Source organism: Parasteatoda tepidariorum, chromosome 8, assembly GCF_982258835.1.
Source record: "Parasteatoda tepidariorum strain Cologne lab strain chromosome 8, Ptep-v5.0, whole genome shotgun sequence".
Classification (NCBI taxonomy): domain Eukaryota; kingdom Metazoa; phylum Arthropoda; class Arachnida; order Araneae; family Theridiidae; genus Parasteatoda; species Parasteatoda tepidariorum.
In genome coordinates, this window is record NC_141762.1 from 80,544,403 (window position 1) to 80,571,820 (window position 27,418).

Consider the following 27,418-nt stretch of genomic DNA (forward strand, 5'->3'; position numbering starts at 1 on the left):
ACATAAAATAAATCTTCGGCACAAGATAGAATTTTTTCACTTCATTTTCTCTTTTTTACTTTGAAGAGAATTACCAGAATTGCTGGAACCAAAAGCGTTTTAACGTATGAAACCCTGTGTAAACAGAGACAAATGGGATTTCGTCGCTTCATGAATATACATTAGTTTATGAGAAGTTTTGAGTGATGAGATTTCCGGGGCTTAACAATTGTTAGTTTTTGAACTATATAAAAATGAGACGGTAAAATTAACTTGTGAAATATATGTCATAGGTGAGTCCCATCTTCTTTGTTTAGGAGAACAAATAACGTAACGTTATTGAATAATTAAGAAAATTCTCTGTCCAAGAAATTATTGAAGGGAATATATTTTTATTTAAGATATTTTCTTAACTAATTTCAATTTACAAACTCAGTCATTTTCTTAGTTTTCTCTGTCTTTGAAGAAATGTTCTTGTTAAGAAACTAGTTTAATAGACTACTCGAATTTTCAATTTCAGAATCAAAAAAATAATAATTATTATTTCTTTTATTTAAATTAGTGGTATTTCCTTAAATAACAGACGTTTGATAGATTTAAATTTTCTTCATAATAATAATTTTAGGTTTTTTTTGTTTTTATTTTCATTTTATTTTTGAATTGCATTTAAATTATTGACTACGTGTTTATGATCTTGAAGATGCATGAGGTTAAAATTTTTTTTTCTCCAAGTTATTGAAAAGTTGAATCTGAAATAATAAAATTTTTTTCACGGAAATAAGAACATCTAACAGATATTACGTAAGAAGCGGCTTTCAAGTTTATATATTGAATAAATAGTTAAAATTTCAATATATTGCATTTCTTTGTTGCAAACCTAGACATTTCATAAATACAATAATAAATTTTGCTATCATCACGTAAGCAAAAACAAAAGCAAAAATAACAATTACATGAATATGATAAACAACTTTTACAATAAGAAACCTTACTTAACTTTAATTAGACCCTTTTGTTTTTGTTTTGTTAGATCCTTTTTGTTCATGTATGAGCAAAATTGCATTGCCTTTTTTCAATAAGATTTATCAGTAATGATATTTCTCAACATTAAGTAACTAAGTTGGGGAATTTTAGCAGAAATTCCTTACCGTAATAAAATACATGCTTCATTTCTTTTCATAAATTTTCAAATAGAATTTGTAGCCAACAGAACTTGTAGCCAATTCCAAATAGAAATTATGATCAAAAAATCATAATTGTCATTCGTAATTTCCATTTCTTTCCAACAAGGTAAAGTGCTTTGATTTTAACTGGGGTTCTGCATCAAATGACATAACACGTTCCATTCATTAAATGACAGACTAATCAAGTTCAATCACGAAAGAGGACTTATATTCTATCAACTACTTAGTAATTTCAACTACTTTCCAACTATGTAAAATGTTTTGATTTTAACTGGGGCTCTATATCTGATGACATAACCCGTTCCATTCATTAACTGAACAATTTTAGCAAATTTTATCTCCAAAGAGGAATTAATTTGAATCAAAATGTTGACAACTTTTTAATATGCTTATCTTATTGAAAATTTGAGAAAAGCTCTGTGCTGGATGAAGATATTTCATGACCTCTACAAACAACTTTTAAGTCGACAAAAAGAACTTTCTACTGATCGAGGCGTCAACCACTAGCTATTTTCAACTTACTTGATCACCGAGCCAAGTAGATTACCATTGCTTCCTAAATAGTGCAAGCGCAGTTTATTCAATTTTATCAATAATTGAAATTACTTTGACCACTTTATGAATTTACCAATCTAGTAGTTACGGAATTAAAAATAATAAGAGAATAAAATAAAAAATTTAAACAGCTACGTTTTTCAATAAAATTAAAAAGGCTTTACTGTCTGGACTAAAACGAAAAAAGGAATTATTAATTTTGTAACCTATTATTTTGTTGTAACTAATGATACAAAAAATAATAATCTTTCTAAATAACTGAATAATTTTAAAAAGAGAATATGAATACATATCTAAACGATGGCAAACGATCTAAATTGATAACACTATAGTCATGCATAATAATTAATTTTCTTAGGACAATAATTGATTTTCTTAGGATTGAGTTATAATTTTAGTCAAAATATTCGTAGCAGATAATTAGTTATATGTTAAGTATTTGTTTAGAATTTTGTAAGGCTTACGTAATAATTTAATTAGAGTTAAGCATTTATTTATATTCGTTTTGTTAGATAGTCTTAAGTTATAGTTTAATTTGAATTGAAGAATTTTTTATGCGTTATGTATTGATTAAGAGTAGTTCTGCGATTTAATAGAAATAAAAACTTAGCCACGAGCTAATTATTTATGTTTATTTACTATCCTTTCTAAAATGTATACAGAAATTTTAAACGTAAACAGTGCTATTGTGCAGCATACTGTCATGTCAATTATTGGTGAAATTTTTTTTGAGAAATAGCACATACATTTGCAGCGTATCTACCACTACAAAATTACAACTACAATTCACTAGTATTTAAGACATGTTAACTCGACTCTATGTCGGGGTACCTTTTCATAGATGACGGTTGACATGGTCTAATACTCCTCTCCTCACATTGGTGACCCGGACGTGATGTGAACACGCCTACCTAGGCAGTAACGCCCACTTCGATATGAACACGCCTACCTTGGCAGTAACGCCCACTTCAATATGAACACGCCTACCTAGACAGTAACGCCTACTTCGATGGATGATCCACATTGAACAGTTGACTTGCTACTTGTGACTGCGACTTTATCCACCTCCTCGCACTGTTGCTACTCAGTCTCAGCTCGATCACGCACAACGTCGGCTTGCATACTTGTCATTACTTGACTGCTAACGGCAACAGAGGAGCGACTACGATCGTAAAGTTAATACACCTCTCACATTCAGCACTCAAAAAATACGGTGATTTTAATACAGCTCTCCCGGCTTCTCGCAAAACAGCAATGAATCAACTAGTGGTAATCGTTCATCGAATTCTATCACAGATATAATTCTAGTGGGGGAGTTCTGTAGCGTATCTACCACTACAAAATTACTACTACAATTCACTAGTATATAAGACAGGTTAACTCGACTCTATGTCGGAGTACCTTTTCATAGATGAAGGTTTACATAGTCGATAACAACTCATTCCCCACACATTATACGATACTCAAGCTATAGCTCGAGAGGTATGTTAGGAAGAAGTACAGCAAGTACAGCGAACAATTGAATTACAGCAAGTACAGGAAGAAGTACAGCGGAGAATTGAATTGAGCTTTCTAGATTTCATTGCTGCAGAGATTGAAATAATTTAAATATTTCTATATTTCTGCTGCCTACTATGCTGAAATATCCCGAGCTTATACTCATGTAGGTATGTGGGATTCAAATGGCTGCCATAAAGATACTGATCTATTACTAAAACTTTTTACACAGCGAACTTCAAGAGATTTCGAGGAAATCTCTTGAAGTCCAAAGTCATCAATGAAATCAATGTACTTCCGTTATTTAAAAGCTGCTTGCAGCAGCTAGTAAATAAAAATTTCTCTATTATCTTAATAATTTTGCAAGATACAACTAGCACAAATTCGCAACTAACGTTATCTCGGTATAAATTAGTTGTTACTGGGAAACTTGCCAATATAATTATTCAGTCATTAATAAAAGCTTAACTATTATTATAATAAGATCGAATTATTTTCCAACAATTTAAAAATGGCATTAGTTTTGCGATGGTCTCTTAAGGGGAAACAAATAAAACACGTGTAACGAAAACAAGAGTAAAATATTCCGAAAAAATTAAACATATTTTATGTGTTTCGATCTGTCAAAAATGTGTACATTACTTACCTAAATTGATTTTAATAAAATAACGTTACCTTCAAGGAAAAAAGGGAGTCACTTTTAGCATTTTTACAATATTTTTCTAGTGAAAAAGGTAACATTATGTAAACGCAGAAGCCCGGAACCGAAATTTCTTATCAAATTGAATTTTTCACTCCATACCAATTGTTTTATCTTATCATCGTTATGGTAAGCCTGAAGGCACTAATATCGAGAAAAGTTTTATTATTATTATTATTATTTCTTAAACAAAATAGATACTGAGAAATACTTTCTTTCTGTTTTCTGCGTTATCCCTTTCTTTATTAAATAAAAGAGGCTTTTATTTTGCATTAGCGTAAGAAACATGTGCTTTATTTCATAAAATCGCACATATTATGCTCTTCGTTATTTTCTAAAATGAAATCTGCTTATGCACTTTGTGCGGGGAGAGAAACAACAGTAAACCCTGAAGATACAAATGGTAAAGCGAGAATTTTGTACTGTCGTATATATTTTTTAAATGTAAGATTTGATACGTATTCCCACGTGATTTAATTTTCAAACAAGTCAATACGACTATTAAAGAAACAACAGTGATGATTTCAGTCAACTAAGTTTTAGCTTTGGTGCAAAAAAGTATTTTTTATTTCTTTTTTGGACTGAAGTAATATTTATAATAAGGTTGTCTTTTAGTTACTTAAAGCACGAGAAGGTTGATACTTTAATAACTAGCATATGTGGTTTTTAGGGACAAATATGTACATATTTGTTTTGAGTATTGCATATTTAACTTGAAGACCAGTTAAATTCGCTTTGTTTTCGAAATATTTTTTTTGGTGTCAAATCAATGTTACTTTTTTTCTTTTTGAATAATCGCGTTACTTTTTATCGTTTTATTGATTTTATTTGTGTTTTTCAAGATCTGTATTTTTAATATTTTGTGTCTTTTAAAAAGTGAATCCGTACAAATGTAAATGAAGTATAAAAAATATCGAAACATATAATTATAAATAAATACAAATAAACATATTTTTTTTTCAAATAATAATTATGCAAAAAAATTGATTTATGTCTTTTGAATGCTGTTAAATTTAAACTTAGTTTTAAAAAAATCTAAATTACTAAAGTTTAATACAATTTACTGAAAATACTGTACCAGCTGGATCTTGAAATTGTTTAAGTTTCAAGTTACTTACGCATGTGGGTGAAGGGGTCGAAGCATTCAAAACTCTTTGCTCAATTTGCTTTTAAAAGTCAGTAATAAGATATTAGATGGCGTGTTAATATGATATACTCAAACCACAGATTATCATGAAAAATTTGTGACCATCGTAATGCTTTTTGAAACATAAATCAGCATTCTTGAAGATCCATTTTCACAAAAAAAAGACTTGATTTGGATAGAAACTGTTGTCTGCCCCCTTTTTTTTCTTTTTAATCAAGTTCCAAAGCAATTTCTATTTAAAAATTGCTAGAACTTTAAAAGCAGAAAATCATTGATGTGCTTAATTGTTTTTCGGAATGGTGAAATTCAACTTATGCCTGGTAACGGTTATTTAAGGTAAGATTGATACAAGCCCAAAAGTAAGGTTATACTGATTCTAAAAGATGCTAATCCAGGGCTCGCACAAGCATCCAAAATTATAATGTTATGTGTGTAAGAAAAATATTGCTAGCAACAATATTTTGAGAGATATAATTATGCCCTAAATTATTTTCAATTTTACATTGTGACCTACATTAAATTCATCAATATATTAATTCATTAATTATGACAGGCTTTGTGAACTAATTTAATCAAATACGTCACCACTTGTGCCAAGAAAACCCTTCAAAACCTAATCTATCTTTATATAAAGGGAATGGTCAGAAGATACACTAGTATGTATGTTTCATTTTTGTGACAACACACACGCGTTTCTCTGTAAGTGAACGACGTATGGTTGGAACGGTGTTGGGAAATACTGCTAGGTGTTGCCTTCTTAATACATACGATTGTTCACAGATGCGAAAGTTTACTTGTTCGAGCTGTCACTTGTGCCTGAGTTTTGACCAATATGACAAAACGTTTTCTGCGAGTTACGGTTACACAATATAGGTTTCTATGCATCATTATGACCCTTAAAATTAGATCTAAGGTGGAAATATATAGAACGGCCTCAAATAATTTGACATTTAAATCAATTCATAAATTGTCTTCTTCTGTTTTTAAGCTGTGTTTCATTAGCACAATTCCTAATTGGTATAGGAATTCATTTTAAGCAGTCCTTAAGTGAAGTCTCGTTTTTTGAGAGCAATATATGAATCAAATGGAATTAAATCCACAAACTTATAGATTCAAACAGAACTTAGCTCCACAAAGGATGGGGTGTCACTGATTAAACGCTAAGCAACAGAATAAAATAAAGAAACTAATTAGTTAATTTAAGGTTTAATTTTTAATTGTGATATATATTTAATTATACAATCACCTCGTTATATCAAAACAAAACTTTAAAAACCTAAGCCTAACAACAATAATACATTAATTTATTGAGAGGGAAGTATCAAGCCTGTCACTTATTAAAATAAGTTAATGAAAACTAAAACTTTGGCTAATCGGAAAAATAATAACTGAAATAATATCTTTCCCTAGTGAATTCTTAGAATTAGATGTACATAATTGAATAAAAACATGCATTTTAATAATTTTGAAAACATTGCGCATAAATTTATTCGAACGAATGTTTGATCAAGTCTGTAACTTATCAAAAAACAAAATTTCCGATTGAATAAAGAGGCGAAAACTGGTTTATCGTCAAGGGAAATATATCTAAAAGCTCAATCTAAATTCTCGACTTCTAGAAAAAAACTCTTTAGGCAAGTTTGTAAATTTTTATAACGACACTGAATTTTCCTCTATTTAAAGGTATACTCCAAAGAAAGGTTTAAAATATAATCCCTACCTCAGCAATTATTTTATGTTATGCTTAGGTAATGATATAAATATATAAAAATGAAGTTTTGACAGCATTGTATTTATTTTCAATTAAAAAGCAAAACAAATTATTTCGTAAAGTTTCATTTAACTTTTGGAAACTATGCTATACAGCAGTGACAATTAAATGTTATGTAATCAAATTAAAATGTACGTCCAAGTGATTTTATAATACGATGGTTTTATTGCTAAATAAAGATTAAAACACAATGTTTCTACGTTTGTCAGAATTGTATATAAATTCAATAAGAGATAGACATTATTTTATAATTTTTATTATAACTTTTGGATTTCCGCTGACTAAATGTACAGGACATAATTCTCAATGGTGAGAAATAATCTCAGCAAAACCAAGTAATGACGCAGAAAATAAAAGACAGAGCATTACCATTTTATTTGTTCCGTATTGGTCATATCAAAACGTCTCTCACAGCAGCAAAAAGGAAGGAAAAGAAAATCTAATCCCTTGACCTCGGAAACGAATCCATGTCCGGTCTCTTGAAGGAGCTGGGAAATAAATACCATCGGTGTCTGACAGACCATGTAGTATTTTTTTTTTCTTTTCTCCTGTTGCTTTTCTTTCCTAATACCTTCCTTCTCCTTTTTGACTTTTTTTTATTCTTTTTCCTTGTAGTTCCTCCTCACATCGAAGAAGAAGAGACGAGCTCTGACACCGAAGTTCGCGAAGGAAACGACGTGAACCTCCGGTGCGTCGCCAAGGGCTCGCCAGATCCGGAAACTACTTGGCGAAGGGAAGATGGTCAAGAAATAACTATAGGACGGAAAAAAGGTACAAAGGTTTTATCATAAATACTTGAACGCGTCTAAAATATCACTTCAAATATAATAGAAATATATAATTTATATTCTGCTTTGGGGAAGTGTGAATAACACTTAAGTACCACCGATTTAATAAAATTAAAAAAACAAATAATGATAATTAATTACTTATTTTTTGCGAGCTTGTTTCAGAGTATTAAACATTGTTTAAAACACATTTTGTTCTTATTATTATGTTACAAAGTAATAACGCTATTTTTGAAACAACAAAGGAATTTCTATTGCAGGTAACATTACACCTACATTTTGAATCCCATATTAAATCCATTCTAACCTAAACAGCTTCGTTAAAGGCACAAAGCTGTCATTTCGGAGGTTTTGAGTTAAAAACTTAATGGCAACTTAAAGCCTACTCACCTTTAAATAACTTAGTATCAGTGTGCCTGGGATGTAAACTCTGTTTATGTGCAGTGCTGATCAAATCGCAACAATCATACAGTCGGTCACGAAATTTTAAAAATTTAACCTCCATGGGACAACCCGACATATAACGGGATGTTACAGGACTGCTTATTCTAAGACCAATCATTATGCAACTTTAATTATACTGTCAATTATCTTGAGAAACATTTTCAAACACATAAATGAAATATTTTCAAGAGATGCAATCAGTAATACCAATGTCCACCCACAAATTACACATCCTGAGTATAAAATAGGGGGTGATGATTCCAAAATCTTAAATAGAAACCTTTCTTTTTATGGCAAATTTGAGTTTTTCAGAACAGTGCTTGCAATTTAGTTAAAGTTTAGAATATTTTGTTCTACTGGTAAAAATGAAAAGGATAAAATGAATAGATTTTTTTAGAATAGAAATGTCGCTAGCAATCTATGTAGTATTAAAAAAATAAAAAGCAAGTGCACTTATACTTAAAAATTTTTTTATTGACATTAAGCTCGACCTCTTCACTCTGATAGTATTCCAACCTCAAGTAGTGCGTCGAGGGGCAATAGTTTTGAGTGTTTCAGAGTTAGCCTATCGTAATTACAGTAATATGTCATGAAAATAATAATCAGCAATTTAATAAAATAATTTTTATTTGAATTTAGTTTTAACTATGTAATTTATCACTAGTTTTGTTGCGTTTTATATAACTTCGCTACCTACATTTATCATTTAGTGATATTTTGTTAAATGACTATAATGAATTATTTATTAGGTAATAAATAATTAAAGTAAAAAAATCTAAATCCCCTGATCACCGAACACGCAAAACTCTGGAGTTTATTTCACTTTTCCTTCTGGAGCTTCTTTCAAGGAATTTTTCATATGTTCAATGCCGTAGGACACTTGGCGTGGAGTAAGCATTTCCCCATTCGGTTCCCAATTCCATTCTAGATCTGCGGCATTCTGAAAAATGGGGTACACTTATGAAATTACTTTACACTTACTTACACACTTGCTTTAAGTGTAGATTATCACGCCTCCATCCAATCAATTTTACTTCATAAGACTATGATATTTTGTTTCAATACTTAAGAAACAATAAAATATCTGAACCTGGGCATTTCTTTCAACGTAGCTTAAACTTTTCAGCAACCCAGGCAACCCAACTAGCAGGATATACTGTGCGTAATTAGCTGTCTAGTATCTCTCGCAAGTTGTCTCGATAAGTTTCTCTAGTTGTATTTTTGATGAATGTACGATTATAGATTTTTGTAATACACTTAAACTTCTTAAAATAAGTTATCGCTTACGAGTACTCATAATTAGCAGAAGTATAGTACAATGCATGAATTAACCTACACATCTCAAGTGGTAACTCAAATGTTTAACATGTCAAATAGATTTATTTTAACAGATTCTTAAAGTTTCTGATATTTTTTTACCCACAGAATATGACAATTGCTGCTGATTGATAGCAGCTTTAGTTGCGCCTTTTTCTCAAAAAACTTTCTATTTAAGATATTGGGTAACCATTACCTTTATCAGGTATGCCGATTCCAGAAGAATCCAATAAAGAAAAACTTTCAAGTGTGACTGTGAAGCCACCCATATATTGTCTGGACAAACCATCTCATAGGTTCTCATAGTTAGCGACTCAATTCTTTAACTCCGGCATCAAAATCAACGAAACAAAGAATCACTATATAGTCAGTGCATTATTTGGAGTAATTTCGGAACAAGCATCTGACGTGTTAAGGCAACAAGTCGCAGAAGCAAGCTATGAAGTCTTACTACTTTGCTTTATCTTTACCAAAATCAAGAAAATTGCTCCCTGGATCAGAATAAGGGGACCATAAACGTGGATAGTCTGAACTATTATGTCAGATGTGATAATTAGCTGCGACTCAGCTACAAACTGATGTTAGTAAGTCATTTTGGATGCAATGCCTGCTTCAAACAATGCAAGCTGTATTTACGGTAAGGTAAGATTAAATGTCAGAAATGGCAGATAAAAGGAGGAAAGGCAAACATTAACAGGGGTATCGAATTCAGTAGATGCATTACAATCTCTGATTTCCAAATCAGATATGCTATTGATAAGGTCGGTAAATCGGGTCTAAGAGTGAAAATTTAAAATTATGTTTTGAAAAAATAGGAGGGCTACGAGAAGTTTGTACCTCGCATCCCTTCACCTATTAACCAACCAAACCTCAACCGATCACAAAGAATGGTTTCAGAGGACACGCAAGACAATGCAGAATGTTTGCATGATCTCAAGCTTCAGAATGAAGCATATTGATGCACCAAACGTAGTAGATTCAAACTTCTACTTCCTTTAAACGAGTAACCCTTGTTCCAACGATGACTGATAAATCACGAAATGTCTACTCTTTGTGCAGGACATAATTCGCAGGATAAAGTTTCCTCGTGGAAAGTGGATCTGACATCTCGATTCTACCTATCACTTTGACCAGTAGAAAACCTAAAACTGTCAAAATGATTTCCGGTTGTACGCCTCGAATGAAACACCGGCTCAAATTTACGATGTACCGCTACTAACTTGAAATTTATTGTTACGGCGTCAATTTCTTTGGAAATTTTACATAACCAAAGCTAACAAAATAATACATGGGACAAATTTTTGCGCTATTGCAAGGTAAGAATTTGAATTCGCATGGTAACAGGGATGTGTAGACCATAGAAAAGCTATTGGGCAAGTCCTTTTCATAAGGATTTCATGAAGTTTGGTGATAAGAGCCAGTGTGGAAACTTCGGAAGATTGAAAGAGTTCACAAAACCAGACATATATTCATTATTCCACAATCAAGATGTTATTCAGAATTTAGGTTGGGAATATATTTCCTCGGTCATGGACCAGGCTTAAACTTACAACCGAATTCCCATTTATACTGATAATATTTATTTGAAAAAACAGTGGCATTTACACCCTTTGTATTATTTGAATTTCTTCATATACCTTTTGGCCTACGCAATGCAGAGCAAACGTTTCAGAGCTACATCAATTCAGCTCTTTTGAGTGCTTGATTCTTGTTATCCCTACTTGGATGATATATAAATTGCTCTTATACCGAGGATGACAGAAATTACATCAACGACAAGTATTTTATCGCTCGCAGAAATATAGTATTATCGAATACCAGGAATGCTATTAGACTAAAGTAACTAGCAACGTGGATATTGGCATTGTTTTTCACTTGAGATTTGTTGTAGACTTGCTTATTTTACCAGATCCGTGATAGATGCTTATTTTTTAAGGTTAACCTAAGCTTTAAATATTGCAATTAATTTCGCTATCAATCAATGATATAATTAATATGAAGTTTAAATTAAGATAGGTATTTTATGTTTGCTTCCCTTAAAATATCATTTCAGTATCTTTAAACAAAATTTATATTGTTTTATATTTTTATTCATTTAATTGTTGCTTCTCTTAGCTTGACGGACAGAGTTCCACATCCTCTTTCATCTGTTATAATCCTGTTCAATATTCATGGTTTTGTTTTTATGGCTGTTTGATACGCAAGTTACTAAAAAAATTTATTTTTTCATATCAACATTTCAGTTTAAAGCAATTATTGATCTCTAACATATTTTCAAAAGTGATATGATGAAAAGAAGTAAAATAAAAGCATTGCAAGTTCTGAGGAAACATGGAGGGAGAATTATTTAACTTTAGTTCAAAACGGTTTACTTATGTGGCAAATTTGATCAAATCTCTAAGATAATGGATAAATACGAGCAAGATATTAAAACATAAATTCTGTTGGATGATTTCGTTAACGAAAATCGGAAATGTCAAAGCCCTATGTTTTGTTTGCTGTTACTTCCCTTAACCTCACGGCTCCAGTACGATTAAAGAAAATATTACTGTATGGAATACGGTTACTGAGAATAATCGCTGTTTATTATTTTTAGTAATTAGATTTATCGAAGAAAAGTGATTTTCATTGTCTTATTTACATTGCATTGATGTATTTTTAAGATTAAGTGCCACTACCCACTATGTATTTACCTGGAGATCAACTTTATATTGGCTTTTTTTAGGTTAAGTGCTACTTCCTGGTATACATTCATACATATTTTAACCAACTTCCTTGGTTTTAATTGCTGATAACCTTCGTTTATTAATATTAACATTATAATTTCATTGATGGTGTCATCTAAACAATAATATATCATCTTTCACTAAAACAGTTTAGGAAATTCTTCAAATCACTTCTTTCTTTAAAAAAAACCCCTTACAGAGTTTTAATTTAAACAACTTGAGTGAATTGATCGAGTGCTCAGAGATTTGAAAAAAATGTCAATTTTTATAATCTCCCTTTGACATTTATTTATTATAATTTTTGTTAAGTTTTTGGGATTCAAAATGAAAATAAATTAACAGTAGTATTTAATAAATTCACTGATTTTGATTGCATGTTGATAAGTAAAACAAAACGCAAATCGTTCACTATAGCAATCATTTAAATTATATGTGGGACTTACATTTCCTCGCCGTGGTTTCACAAGTAATTTCGGACTACCGTTGAACTTTCGTAAAAGCTCAGTCTGTAAAACCTTTTTTAATAAGCATTTATTTTAATTTATAACTACATTATACTTTGGCTTCATGCTACTTCGAAATTAGATTGAAAAAAAGATGAAAAAAGAACACTTACAGAATTTCGGTAGATTCACAAATATAAATTGCGATGTTTGGTGACAACAGTTAAATCCTCCATTTAAACGGAAATTTAGCTGACGTATGCAAATGTAAACATAGATCGAAATCATTATGTAACCCACGTAAATAAATGAGCACAATTTAAACAAAATGTATAAAACAGTTTATTTTGACGATTTATTCAGCTTTTAATTTATCATTTCTGCCCAACATCCAACTCAGTATGTCTCAGCGTTTCGTAGCTCACACGATAATTATCCTTATGGAAATGTATTATTTTTGGATTAGAGCTAGCTTTCGACTGCTCCCTCATTTGATATTTCAGTTCTTTGTTGCCAAACGTGAAAAAATCCTCTGTTTTTTCTCAAAAGTATGCGCATTAGAAATTTGTATAAAATCTATATATGTATTTCTCTTGCATGGCGACAAAAAAAAGTCTCATTTCAACTCCCCGAATGGCAACGCTAGAAAATCGACCAATGATTGCCGCTAAAAATGTCACATGCCAAATCTAGCTGAGGTGGCTCAACATATAGCACTTTTAAAAGCGGAAACTGAAATAACCTGAGAGAGCATTAGCTGTGGCAATCTCATACTATTAAGCTGGGCAGAAATGTCTTTGTCTTTAGATCCCTATTTTAGTATTTTGTCGAAAGTGCTTTTTCTCACGAATTTATATATTACGAATTCATTTCACGATTTTTGATTTATATCACGAATTTATTTGTTTTATTATTGTTATCAGTTATTCATTGAAAAATGTGTCTCAGTCGCGCTGTTACGCTTTAAGATTTTATACTATAGCACATTTCTAATAGGTTTAACGAATTACATGTCATTTATTTGAATTCAAATTTATTTTAATGACTTAGTATTTACAAAAAAGATGGATTTGAATGATTGTTTTGAATTCTTAGAATTTTGAGCATTTGCAATGTAGCGAGCGAAGCAAACCATATAAGATTGCGTAGCAATTTTCGGGGGTTGGCGAGCGTTCGCGAACAGGGGGCACAGCCCACTAGTAGATGGTATTTATGGTAGACTAGTATTTATTTTCTTATTTATATTTTGGTTTTATTTAATATAGTAAATAAATAAATTCAATTGGGTTATTAAATGTTCCGACATGGTCATAATTTTTTTCTTTTTTTTTTTTCTTTTTTTAAATTTTTTTTTTTATCCTGGTCATTAAAAAACCGAATAAAAATTTTAAAATTTAAATAAAATTTTATTAATTTTTTTAGTCAATTGAATACCTGCAATTGCCATCATCGTTTGTAAATAGTAGCATTTGTCTATTCAGAAACGAATCAGGTTCGACACGCGCACCCAAGCGACATCGCATACAGGTTTCCAATTAAGTATTATTTAAATTAGATGATTAGGGAAAATCACTTAAATTCTTCTCGAGTAGGAAGTACCCAATTGTCTCTAAAAGACACTAATTGAGCTGACACAAAAATAGAAAAACAAAATGTTTAAAGTGTCTGGTATCCATAATGTTCTCCAAAATCTTCAAAATGACAGTAATCATGTTATTACACTTTTGTCAAATTGCCATTGCTTTATTTTCAAGATGTGAATATTTTGAATGCTAAGACGTCAAGATGTGAATATTTATAAACAACTTTTAATTTCATTTTATTTCTCTCATCATTTTAAATTAATTTAACGTAAATAATATAAATATCACATTATTTTCAATTGGTTTAGATTTTTTTTTATTCATAATGAACTTACATAGAAAATATTGGTGTAATATCGTTGTAGAAAAAATAAGTAGATTTGTAGCTTTTTGGAAAAATTGTACACGATATTTAGTAATTATTTCATAGCATTCTATCAAACATGCTATTTTTCGAGAAAATCTTAGTTCATAATTATTTGTTCCTTTTAATTTGGAGGTGTGGATATAAGTATGCATTTATGAATAATAATAATTATAAACATACTTGTGAATAATAATTGTTGTAAGAATACATGAATAATGTTTGCTTGCATCAGAAATGAGTAAAGAAGCTTTCATGCATTGTTAAATGGTATTCTAGATCTCTATTTTCTAGATCAAGAGATCTTTATATTTCTTAAAATTCGAGCAAAATTTTACTCCAGATATCACTTATCTAAATAACAGCAGAACTATAAAAAGATAAGTAAATATTTGATAATATTTGAAAAATATGTGAAACGAAATGAGTCAAAGTTCGGAGAGACTGAGCAATTATAAATTCAGATATTATATATTGAGGAAAAGAGCATGGTAACTACCAGAATTTGGTAAAAACGGACAAATTTCTGACTTTATGGGAACATTAGAAACCTCAATAATTTTTACCGAAGAGCTTTGATAATGACTTTGGTAAAAATAACAATCACATATGGTTTTATAATTCGTGATAAGATTTGGTAAATGTGGTAAAAAAATTTTTTTCTTTACACTTTAGAGCTTCGCATTAAAACCATTTATATTGTTACATTTTCTTCTCAGTTATTTAATTTTTTACCAAATGTTTGAAAATAATGTTTATTTTGAAACTGAAAAATTATCAGATGCATGGTTTAAATACTGTATATTTTGGTTTAATGAACTTAAATTATGTTTGTTTTTCTTTCTACCAGAAATGACATTTTATAGAGTGCGGTAATATTACCACAATTTTTTCCCAAATATAAGACCTGTTGAACCCTACTCTATTTTATTTTTGACATTACGACATAAAGTTCAGATAAATTTTGATTCCAGTCGCTATTTATCGAGACTTCTACAGGACTATTAGGAGAAAAGCAAATATTTAGAAAAATAATCGAAACGAAATCATTTAAAAAGACTAAACTACAATCTATTCGGACATTCTACGACTTAATGTAACTCATTCTATATTCTTACTTAACATTCTGTTATGACATAAAATTCAAATACATTTCTAAATTATTCCAGTTGTTATTTATAGAGACTCTTATAGAACCTTAAAAAGAGAAGCAATTCTGTGGGAAAATAATCGAAATGAAAGACTTAACAGTTTAAAAAGACAAAACTATAATCTATTCAGAAATTCTAAGACATAATATACCACACTCTATATTCTTGTCCAACATTCAGCAATGACGTAAAAAGCCAGTAAATTTTGATTCCAGTCATTACTTTAAGAAACAACTTAGGAGAAAACATGCGCAGTAAATTACCATAAATGATATTCCTAAAAGTTAAGACAAACTAAGCAATAAGACATTCAAATATTCAAAAATATGATATATTATATTCCATATACTGATTCGATATTCCGTATACTCCATTTGGAAAAAAATTGAGAGTATAAGAAAAAAATATGTCGATATCGTCTTTTTTCTTCAAGGAAAACTTGTTTTTTTCCGCAAGAGATGCGTTTTCTTCTAAACGACATCAGGACAGTAAAACGATTGACAAGCGATGTATAAAATATACATTTCCATAATCGAAGTAGACACGCTACACTCATATAAATATTTGCCGACGGAAAATACTTATAAACAAAATATCTATGCATAAGTTTTAAGTTGTATCTTCAGGTCAATGCAATCAATAATTATGAGAGATTGAAATTTTTCAGCGAAAAATGATTATACACGAAAAATAATTTTACGATTAGAATACAATTGAATATTTTGTTTATATCTTATTGCTTTATTATTGCTTTATTATTGCTATCTTGTCGTTGTTATTTGTATTGCCACTTGCCAATAACAGCAAGCCTGCTTGGGATACCAAGCGAATATAAAACAGAGTGTGTTCTTCTTGTTTTCAGTGGTACCTTCGATTGCCAAGAATACGATTTCAGCCACACACATATACCTCACAGCCTGTTTTACAGAGTAGATCCATTTATATATTCCCATATCGTAGTTTTGACCTGAACCTGAGTGTGAACATGGTAGACTTTGTGACCCCAACAGATTTAATGTGTATCAGTCACCGTTTAATACACGGGGTCCCTCCAACCGGTGGAAATTGAACTACTATTCACATGAACATGAGTCCAACATCCTACATACCAGACTACCCCGGCTCATTGTTATCTTATTGCGATATTATCAACTTATAAAGTTGACAGTTTTCATTTCAATTATCAACAAATCAGAATCTCTATGTTCTATTGTTTCGTCGTACTAGGATTATTAAATTTCCCTATTTTGACAAAAAAATCAAGCTTTAGGAAATGGAATATATACCTAAAACGAAAGATAATAAGAATATAAATAAAATGAGAAGCATCTTAACATGAATTTTCCTGTATACACACTGGTCAATGATTTAAATACCTTAACTAAATATTTTATTTGAATTCCTTTTTCTTTTCTTTTTTCCTTTTTTTTCTTCATCCAAATGCTTACAAGAAATACACATTTTCATCTAAATGAGATTTTTATGTTATGCTAAGTAATGAACTTACAATATCATCTCAAACATTTGTAAGCTATAATAACTTTTATTTTTAAATTGTCACTTTTTATTAAAATCTTTAAAAAAAGTCATATTTATTTTATTTTTTAGTACCGTCAATTAAAGGAACTGATTTGAATATCACCAAAGTTGGAAGATTACAAATGGGAGCTTATTTGTGTATTGCTTCGAATGGTGTCCAGCCAGCAGTTAGCAAAAGAATTGTTCTGAGTGTAAATTGTAAGTATTAAGTATACTTTCTCAATGAAAATTATTTTGAATTTATAAAACTTTTTTTAAGTTATTTAAAAGAACGTAAAATTTACAAAAAGAAAATATTTACACTGTAAAGAATAGTATATTTCAAGAATATTCGGTTTACTTAACAGCTACAGGAAGGATTTAAACTTCAAATATCTATATCTTCTTTTAGTTATGTTACGACCAAAGTATATTTTTTTCATTAATATCATTTTTAAGGAATAGTTTATTATTTGTTACAATACTAGCTGAATAATCGCTCTTTGCACAGATTGAAAAACAAATAAAATAATCAAAACTCATTATTAAACAATACAAAATCGAAAAGCATATATATTGAAAAGCATCTACAGACACTATTAGTAATGCTAAAATGATATAAATTAATTTTTATTTATTTTATTTATTGCCTTTCTAGTGAATATATGATATTAATTAAGCCAAAACTTTTTTTCTCTAATCCATTAAATCAAAATAAAGATTAGCCGTATCACATGGCATAATGCTCTCGGACAACTAGATAGGGAAAATTTGTCGCCATCAAGTTATTTTCGCAGGTACGTTATTTTTCTTTCGTGGGGCTGTAGGACTCTTATTTTCACGGTATGTGTATTAAAACTGCTTAGTATTGGATCAGTTATAATAATTACCAAATATATAAATGCATTACTTTGTATCTATTATAGTATATTTGATACCTATTAGATACTCTCCAAAAGTTAAGATTCGTGCGAATCAGTAATTTGCAAACTAAAGCAGAAAAGAAAAAAAAAACGAAATATATTTTAATAAAACCTTGATCGTAATGCGCAACTACTTCTCTATCTGACATTTAATATACTTTTTAAAATATTTGTAAGTAGTGATGCAAAAAATTTCTTTTATTTCTAATTCATTAAAATATTAATGCCATATTTTTGCTGCCACTGGATAACAATTTTCTGAAATTCTTAAAATTCGTTGTAAAATTCTTATTAAAACTGTCCCTATTACCATAATACTAGTACTCAATATTCGCAAAATAACTGAACTAAACTAAACTTTTAACTAAAGTGAACAATGAATGTGACTTATTGTAAGATTTAGGTAAAAATATTTTAAAAAATTAGTAAATATGGTAAAACTTGGTAATTTCAACATGATACTTTTGAGCATGGGATAAAAACAATATATTTTGTTAAGTTTAATTTTCAATTGAAAATTTTAACTAAATGTGAAAATATTATATATATATATATATATATATATATATATATATATATATATATATATATATATATATATATATATATATATATATATATATATATATATATATATATATATATATATATATATATATATATATATATATATATATATATATATATATATATATATATATATATATATATATATATATATATATATATATATACTGTTGCACTATGAAAGGATTTATGGCCAAATGAATGGTTTAAATATCGTTTTTTTTTAGTTTTATTAACCAGGTTATGTTTTTTTTAACCAGAAATGCTAGTACCATGGAATGCGGGAATTTTAACAGAATTTTGCTATTGCAGAATGACAGCAGTTTTCCTGACAGTAAAAAAACGTAAGAGTAATACCAAAAAATTACATAATATTTTGTAATATTTTTAATCTTAGAATATTAATCTTAATAATTATAATTTTTAATCTTAATAAATTTCATATTTTTGTAAGTTTGAATTTTGAGATATTTTGAATATTTTCCCATTTTCGGTATAATAAGAGTAGATTTTATTGTCTTAATTAATTATTTAATTTATTATTATAATTTAATTTATTAATTTAATTATTTGGCTCATTTCAATTGCCTGCTTTTTTAAGTAATTTATAAATATATTTAATGCGTTTTTCATTCAAATCCCCTACATAAGTGCTGTGTTGATATAAAAGGCATAAAATTGTATAAAAAATGTCATTATCGTAACGAAGTATTTATGTTTTTGTCATATCGAAATTTTAACGAAGGAGAGTATTAATAAAATATTCTTCTTTAAAACTTTTTAGATTAGGTTTTCTATGTCTATAAAATTTACAGTAACAAGGTAAAAAATTAAGCATTGTTTCACGATAGTTACACTTAATACTCTTTTGTTCTTTAGAAAATATCATTTTAGGACCATTTTTTATACACTCAATTGGAAGCTGAAAGAAAGATTTGCTTAAAATTTATAGCACATTTAAACCTAATTCGTTTTTATTGCCATCGTTAAGATTCTCTGATAAGCAAAACAAACAATTTCCTTTACTTTAAAAAATTAATCCGAACGATGTCGTAAAAATTAAATTTGTTATTGTAAGAAAAGAAGCTTTAAAATAATTCTTTTTTTCGTGAGGTTAAATTTATACCAAAATAAAAAATAGAATATATACAGAAAATTATTTCAACCTATAATATAAGTTGAAAAACGTAATACAATTAATTTAATAGAGTTAACAATTAAATATTGTTTTATAGTATACTCTAGACGAAATAGATTCAATATACATTGTATAATCCACAAAGTAAGACAAATGTAATCATTCGGTTTGAAATGTTTGAATTTTGCATTTTTTTTCATACTTTTCTTGTTAAGATAAATGTTTTAGATAGGAATAAAATATCAAGTAAAATATTTATGTAAATATGTACCACTGATAAGCACATATTTGAATATGGCAAATTTTGCACTTAACAAACATTGTATGGTTATAACTCAAATTGCCAGACTTGCAGACTTGTTTTATTGAAGAATTTGTTCGATAATTTTTACTTTATTTTGATTTTGTATTTGTTGTTCTATATCAGTATTATTTATAATAGAGTAAAAAATGAATCGTCCCTCTCAAAAGACAGACAAATTAACGTTTCTTTTTTATTTCAGTGTACTAAAATAATTTTAATTTTTAGATGAATGCAATAAATTTGGTAGTGAATTGGTGTCATGGTTATAAATTGATATCATTCTTTTACTAATAGGGCAGTAAACTTGATAATAAATAGGCACGTTTTGCTATTTTTGGAAAAATAATTGCTATTTTATAGATACATTTAAATTACCTCATATTTCGATAAATAATAGAATATTTAACTATTCTAAGGTAAAAAAATGATCAATCAATTGAAAGATAAACCTAGGGAAAGAAAATTTTAAACAAAAAAAACCCTGTTCCAAAAATATGTATTTGATTTTCTGTGTATCAGTTATTTCCAAGGTATTATGCATATTTTCCTATAAAATACTTTTCATACAAATTTGAGATGGTTTGGTTTTCTCGCAACAACATTTTATATTGACTATTAGCATTCCGAACTTTACTATAAAACTATTTAAAGATATAAAAATACATATAGCATCTTAAAAAAGTATATTTTTTCAAAATATTTGTTGTTCTGGCTATATATATATATATATTTTAATTTTCATTTAGTAAAATACATTTAGTGGAATTAACTCTAAAATCAAGATCTAACACTAACTAAACTCACATTACTACTCGATAAACGTAATTTATGCTTTAACATCATCAACACTTTTTATGTATCCTATCTGCTTGATTCATATAATATTTTTATCATAAAAAAAAAAGAAAATAGAAAAAAAACCGTTGTGAATTTCAAGCAGCTTGGCAGCATTGTGTAATGTCACCATTGCTTTAAAGTACATTTTTCTGACTTGGCATGAGAAAGTTTAGTTGTGTTTCATCGAATCAGTGAAATGAACAGTGGAATATGTGAGGCAATCAGAACACAGTAGAATGTCTGAACAGTCGAATGCAGCTTAAGTATTTATCTACGGGATCAGCAGTGATCCAGAGGATCTGGTGGTGACGAGCTGAGCTGCTGAGTTATGCTGCTGTTTCTATAATACGTATCACACAATCAACCACGGACTGGCTCACAATAGCAGCCAACGTGACTGATCACAACGCACGCCACACCACTGACCCTGCTCCCTGTCCCCGGGGACAGACAGTGAGTCCGGAGCTTTTCAGCTACCCGTGATGGCCATTTATGTTAAATGCAAAAAAAAAAAAATAAATAAATAAATAAATAAATAAATAAATAAATATCTGTGACATGACTAGCTATTTTATATTGTACTGTTATTGTCGAAGTCCATCCTTTGAGTCTGTAATGTAACGCTGCTAGTTTATCTATGTAAAATTAAATTGTCGCTACTAGGCCGGGATAGCCTGGTCAGTGGGGTGCCGGGCCCATGTACAAGAGTTCGTATGTTCGGTCCCCGCCGGTCGAAGACTCCCCGTGTAGTAAATTGTGACTGATCCACGTCAAATCTGTCGAGTCTCAAAGTCCTCCATGTTCCCATAACAAATCAATACTTCTGGGGGTACCGATCCAGGAGTTTCCTTGTCTTCTGGATTGGTTCAAAATTACAAGGCTACGGCGTTGAACATTAGTAGTCGTAAACCCAAAAATTGGGTTGACTGTTCAACGGCGGTCATAAACTAAAATAAAATTCAAGTTCACCAATTGGTATGTATATGAAACAGAAACTTCGGATGTATCAAAGGAATGGAAAAAATGCCAAGTGTCAGAGCGGGGAGTTAAGCCCCAATCAGCAGGTAGTGAGAATATTTGTTGATAGTGTTTTTAGCTAAAGAATACACCCAGCTTAGAGCCCTTCATGAGATAATTCACTACTTTGCGTATTGACCGAAACCAAAAAAAGTTCATAGAAATAATGAGTGATAACGTAAAGGATATGTAAATTTGAGTTCCTAAGAGTATTATAATAAAATTTTAATTGACTTCCCAAATTAAGTTGTCTGTAAATTCATGATAAATATGTTGATAATTAACCTTTTCAGTTCCTCCGATGATTTGGATTCCCAATCAACTAGTTGGTGCACCGATCGGCACAGATGTTACTTTAGATTGCAATCTTGAATCATATCCTCAATCAGTAACATATTGGAATCGGGAAGGTGGAACAATGGTTCTGACAAATGAAAAGTATAATACCGTCATTTTAAACACTGCTCTTTACAAAGTACAAATGAAACTGACGATCCGAAATCTTAAGCCAGAGGACTTTGGGCCCTACACGTGTGTAGCTAAAAACTCTTTAGGTGAAACTGAAGGCACCATTCGCTTATATGGTAAGTACTGGAAGCATATTTCCTTAGCTTTTTTATTAAAAAAAAGAAATCGCAATATATTAAAAAGTTCCATTGTTAAAAATGAACGATTCTAACTACTCCACTATATTAACATAGACTAAAAAACCGTAAGTGTTCACTAAAGAAAAATAGAGTTTTCATAGAGCTATGGTTTCTCGTAACTCTAATGCAAAGTCAATACCATGAACTTCCCAATATATGCATGGATATTTCCTTACTAATTCCATAGTAACTAAAGGTTGGAAAACAAAGACAGCGTTACGGTTAATGTTAGCCAAACACTTTGCAATACCTCACTATTTAATAAAATGAGAAAAATATATAAGTTAACACTACCAGAATATAGTAAAATTTACCGTATTTCTGGCTCAATGTTAACACTGAAAATAACAATATTTTTTTACCGAAAGGCTTTGGTAATGATTTTAGGGAAATTAGCAATTAGATATAGTTTTATAATGTGTGATAAAATTTGGTAAAATAATTCATTATAACTCATTGAATCCTTGAAATTCCATTATGAATTGGCCATATACTTATGTATAATAAAATAAAAAAGATACTCAAAACGTAGACAACTATCAGATTAGATGAAAAATGCTTGAAAAAATCGTGTGACTTTAACAAAGTAATGGATTATATGAAAAACAGGTACATATTTTTATATAGCTTTCTTCTCCTAAAACGTATATGATGTAGTAAAATTTAAAACATGTGTGGCGTGTATGAAACGCTAATTTATTTAGTTGCTCATTTAAATTACCTAGCAATAAAATGCATGCTAATACTTCCGTATTTAAGCATCATTTGGTTCAGGTATGATTGAGTACTGTATTGAGAACTGCATTTTTCAGTTTAAAAGAAAAACTTCATTAAGAACTAAAGATAAAGTGCTGTGATAGACAATGTTACATTTCGTAACACATATTTATGCTCAAATTTCTTTTTTCATGGTTTGTTTCAAAAAATGTTAATGATAATAACTTCGACATTAAAAGTATAGAATGAAAGATTACTAACATTTATTGTTTTTGATATATATAAGATGTATAATTATGTATATTTAAAATTTTACAACCAACGACATTTCAAATGTCATGAAAGTTTATATACATGCTTTAAAGGTGAAAAACATTCATTTTGCACTTTTGTACTTTATACAATAATAATTAATTCACCAATTAATCAATAATTAATCAACTTCAGCACGCTGAATCTTAAAGTGAATAATTTCTAACATTTATTGCGTTTGATATATTTATTATATAGTTATTATATAATAAAAACTTTTCACATATTGATATATGTGAAAAGTTTTAAACTTATTAAACGTATTTCATTTTAAAACTACATGCATACGCCTTAATTAAGTTTCCATGATCACATAAAACGTATGTAACAAAGCTAATAGTTCAAATGTGCTACTCCATAAGCAAATGATAATTAAGCTTTGGAATGATCCATTACGCTTTTATTGATTTAGTTTCCCCCGGAGTTTCATTTACAAAAGTTTGTTTGTCTCAAAATTAAGCAAGATTACTTTGGCAATTGAAACCTACTTTCAGTTAACTGCAATCGCGCAATGAGAAAATGATGGACTCTAAAAGTTTACCCATTTTGCTTTGAAAAATTTGCTTTCTTTGGCAATCAAGTTTTGGTGGATCGGTGACTGAAGGCTGAGAACGTTGTCGCAGGGCTTTTCCATCGTTTCCGGAAGAATGATGCGCAGGATAGGGGATTAGGGCATCTTCTTTGTGCTGCTCTTCAACATCATTGTCATTACTAGGGCAGCGAGGAATGATTCTAACATGAGATACTCTCTATAATTGAGTTCAGTGCTGTTGAATGTTGAATACTTATTACGTGATTAGAATGAGTTAGAAGAAGGAGTAATTTTCCTCGGAAACGCTAATCTTTATTTATTTTTTTTCCTCTTTCAACTGCCGAGTGACTTATTTAAGACTGCTTTAATAATAAGATATCTGATCTCAAGTTTAATGAGAAAGTAAATTTGTAAGTCTATTAAATTTAGACTTTGTCGAAAGGTAAGTTTTCAAAAATACTATTTCATGGTAGTGACTTCACGAGGGGTGATATATGGCGAATATATTGTGTCTTTGGATTATTTGAACCTTTGACAGTGAAGTAAGGTGTTTGGATCATTTTACTTAATTATTTTTCAGTATAAAAAACAGAGTTTTAATCAAGTTATTCATCAAAACCGTAGTAGTAAAGATTTCCTCTTTAGTAAACGTAGAAAGAACTCGTGTAGTTAAAAAAATTCTAATATTTTTTAAGTTAAATAAAACATAAAACAGTAAGTAATTTTCGTGTTTCTTACACAATAGTGTTTGAAATCATGTGAAGTTTAATGAATGATAGACCCTCCAGAATTCTACAAATTGTGTAATATTGTATTCCGTCTTCATTTTTTAACGACAATTACAATCAGCATTAAAAAAACATGGAATCTAATTCGCAGAATATTTATTACGTTGTTTTTGAGAGAATCGCAGACTAATTATCAACATTCATAGAGCTATATATAAATATATATATATATCAGTATGCAGAACAGATTGGTACATGATTTAAAAAGAGCAAATTATAATTTGAGAAAGAATATCCAAGTGAAGCAAAATCGAAGTGCTCCCGAATAAAAATTATGGAAAATCTTGCAAAATAGTCCCGTAATATGTCATGTATTAGGGAAGAAGGGATACCAGAGTTATTACAATTTGACCATTAAATAGGTCGTGGGAGGAAAAATGTGTTTCTCACAGTTCGGTTTAAGGGAAGACTTAAAATAATAATTTATACTTCAATTAGATTAAAAAGGAGGATATGAATAATAAAGTGTGAGAAAGTGTTTTGTTTTAAATAATAAATTAAGAAGGAGATTTTAGATTATGAAATAACACAAAAAGATTTGCTGAAGCTTTTTATGTTACACCCCCCCCCCTTCCCTAAGAAATTGATTACTATTATCGTAGGTTTTTACTATTTAATGTTAAAGTTTTAAACAGGTGTGGTGAATAATCCAAATAATGTACTGAATTCGTCTTTGAAGGATATAAAATATTAACTAAAATTTCTGCCCAAACATTAATAGTGATAGTACAAGATTACGCGTTGTTTCAAAATATTTTAAGATAGTAAAGAAATTTACTAAAAGAAAAAAAATATTATATGAAAATGCTGAAAAGGAATGAACTGAAATTTAAAGGAAAAAAATTAGAGACAGATAAGAAATTACGGAATAAAACTAACCTTGTTCTTTATTTGCATACGTTAATAAATACGTTTTACGTACGAGATTACTAGATTTAGTTTAAAAATATGTTTGCAGATAGAAAATATGTATTCCACAATGAAACAAAATATTCAATCACCGTCCCATCATTATGTTGTTATACATACTGTTTCACAACACGATTAGAATAGATTTGACAAATAGTATGCATATTTCGACAAACAATATGCATAGGTAGACAAACAGTATGCATATTTTGATCTAAACAGTATGCATACATAGTATAGTTTAAAAAGGAAACTCGTATGGATGAAAAAGATATAACACATTTTCCATTAAGCCACGTTAACGATAGTTCTTTACGTTTATCTTAGAAAAGGCATTTCAACTTAAAAATGATAATTAAAATTCACTAAAATTTTTCACATTGCAAAAAAGATACATCTTTTTATGATACATATTTATTTGAAAATCATAGATTTCAATGATAGTTTGAATTCTGGTAAAATTTAAACTGATAATTTATCGAATTAAGAATTATAATGTAAACAATTAAATTAATTAAACTTTCTGCGCATTAATTTTTTTCCCCTATACTGCCGACTTTAAGGCTGATTTTTGGCAATGCTAAAAGTTTTCAAAAATTCTGATTTTTGTAATAATTTTAATTCCTTGTTCCTAACGTTAGGCGAAAATGGAAAATTTAAAATTTATTTAAATGGAAAATTTTAAATTTTCATTAATCTGGCAAAATAAAAAGTTCTAAAAAAGTGTTTTTTTTTTCCAAAAAGTTATGGTAAGAGTAAGATTATTAATCAATGTTTTTATATTTTCGTTTTCCTTCTTTTAATGACCATAATGATTAAACATTAGGAAATATTTACTTCACTGATTTATGAAACAACATTTAAACTATGAATTGCATAGATTATGGAAATGTTCTGATATATTTTTCCTTCTGCATGTTTATATATATACTCTCATCAATTAATACCAACATATTTCCATTATTTTGACAAAATAGTAAGTTCAAAAATCTCCCCATTTTTCAAAGAAAGGAATTGGTTTTTAGTTCAAAATAGTGCAAATTTTTTATTGTTTTGTTTCCGTTTTAATGAAATAGCCAAACGAAAATGATTTACTTTTTCGATTTACCTACAAAACGGCACTCAAACTATAAAAAGCACGTATTACAAAAATGATCTAGTATATTTTTCCATTTGCGTGGATATGTATGCCATCTCACCAAATAATACCAATATCAGTTCTCCCATTATTTGGACAAAATGGTATCCTGTTACCATCGTATAAGTTTGTCATTTTGCGGACACTGAAAAATTGCTCAAGCCACTCGGTAAACAGGAACTTAAAGTTGGCAAGGGAGCCATTTATTGAGGCACATACACAGAATAAGAATGAAATTCCTTGCCCTGCGTCTTCATTTTGTTTGTTTTCTTCCCACTCCTTGCCTACCATCACCCCCTTTCCCCCCATCAGGAATTCCTATGAGGTTCTTTGGACTAAGTCCAGAGTTTCATCTAATAGTAGGGTTTTTCTTATAAAAGTCGTACATCAAGCTTGAAATTTTATTTATTTTCCCTTATACT

The 27,418-nt window shown here is 29.5% G+C and overlaps 1 protein-coding gene across 1 annotated transcript in view; it reads left to right on the forward strand.

Moving 5' to 3' along the window:
• The window catches only part of LOC107454682 (neurotrimin), a 196,623-nt gene that overhangs the window by 149,285 nt on the left and 19,920 nt on the right, over positions 1–27,418 (forward strand). Inside the window, exons 4-6 of the mRNA XM_016071956.4 lie at positions 7,449–7,604; positions 17,258–17,386; positions 22,247–22,537. Coding sequence (XP_015927442.1) covers positions 7,449–7,604; positions 17,258–17,386; positions 22,247–22,537 — 576 coding nt within the window. The remainder of the gene's footprint in view (positions 1–7,448; positions 7,605–17,257; positions 17,387–22,246; positions 22,538–27,418) is intronic.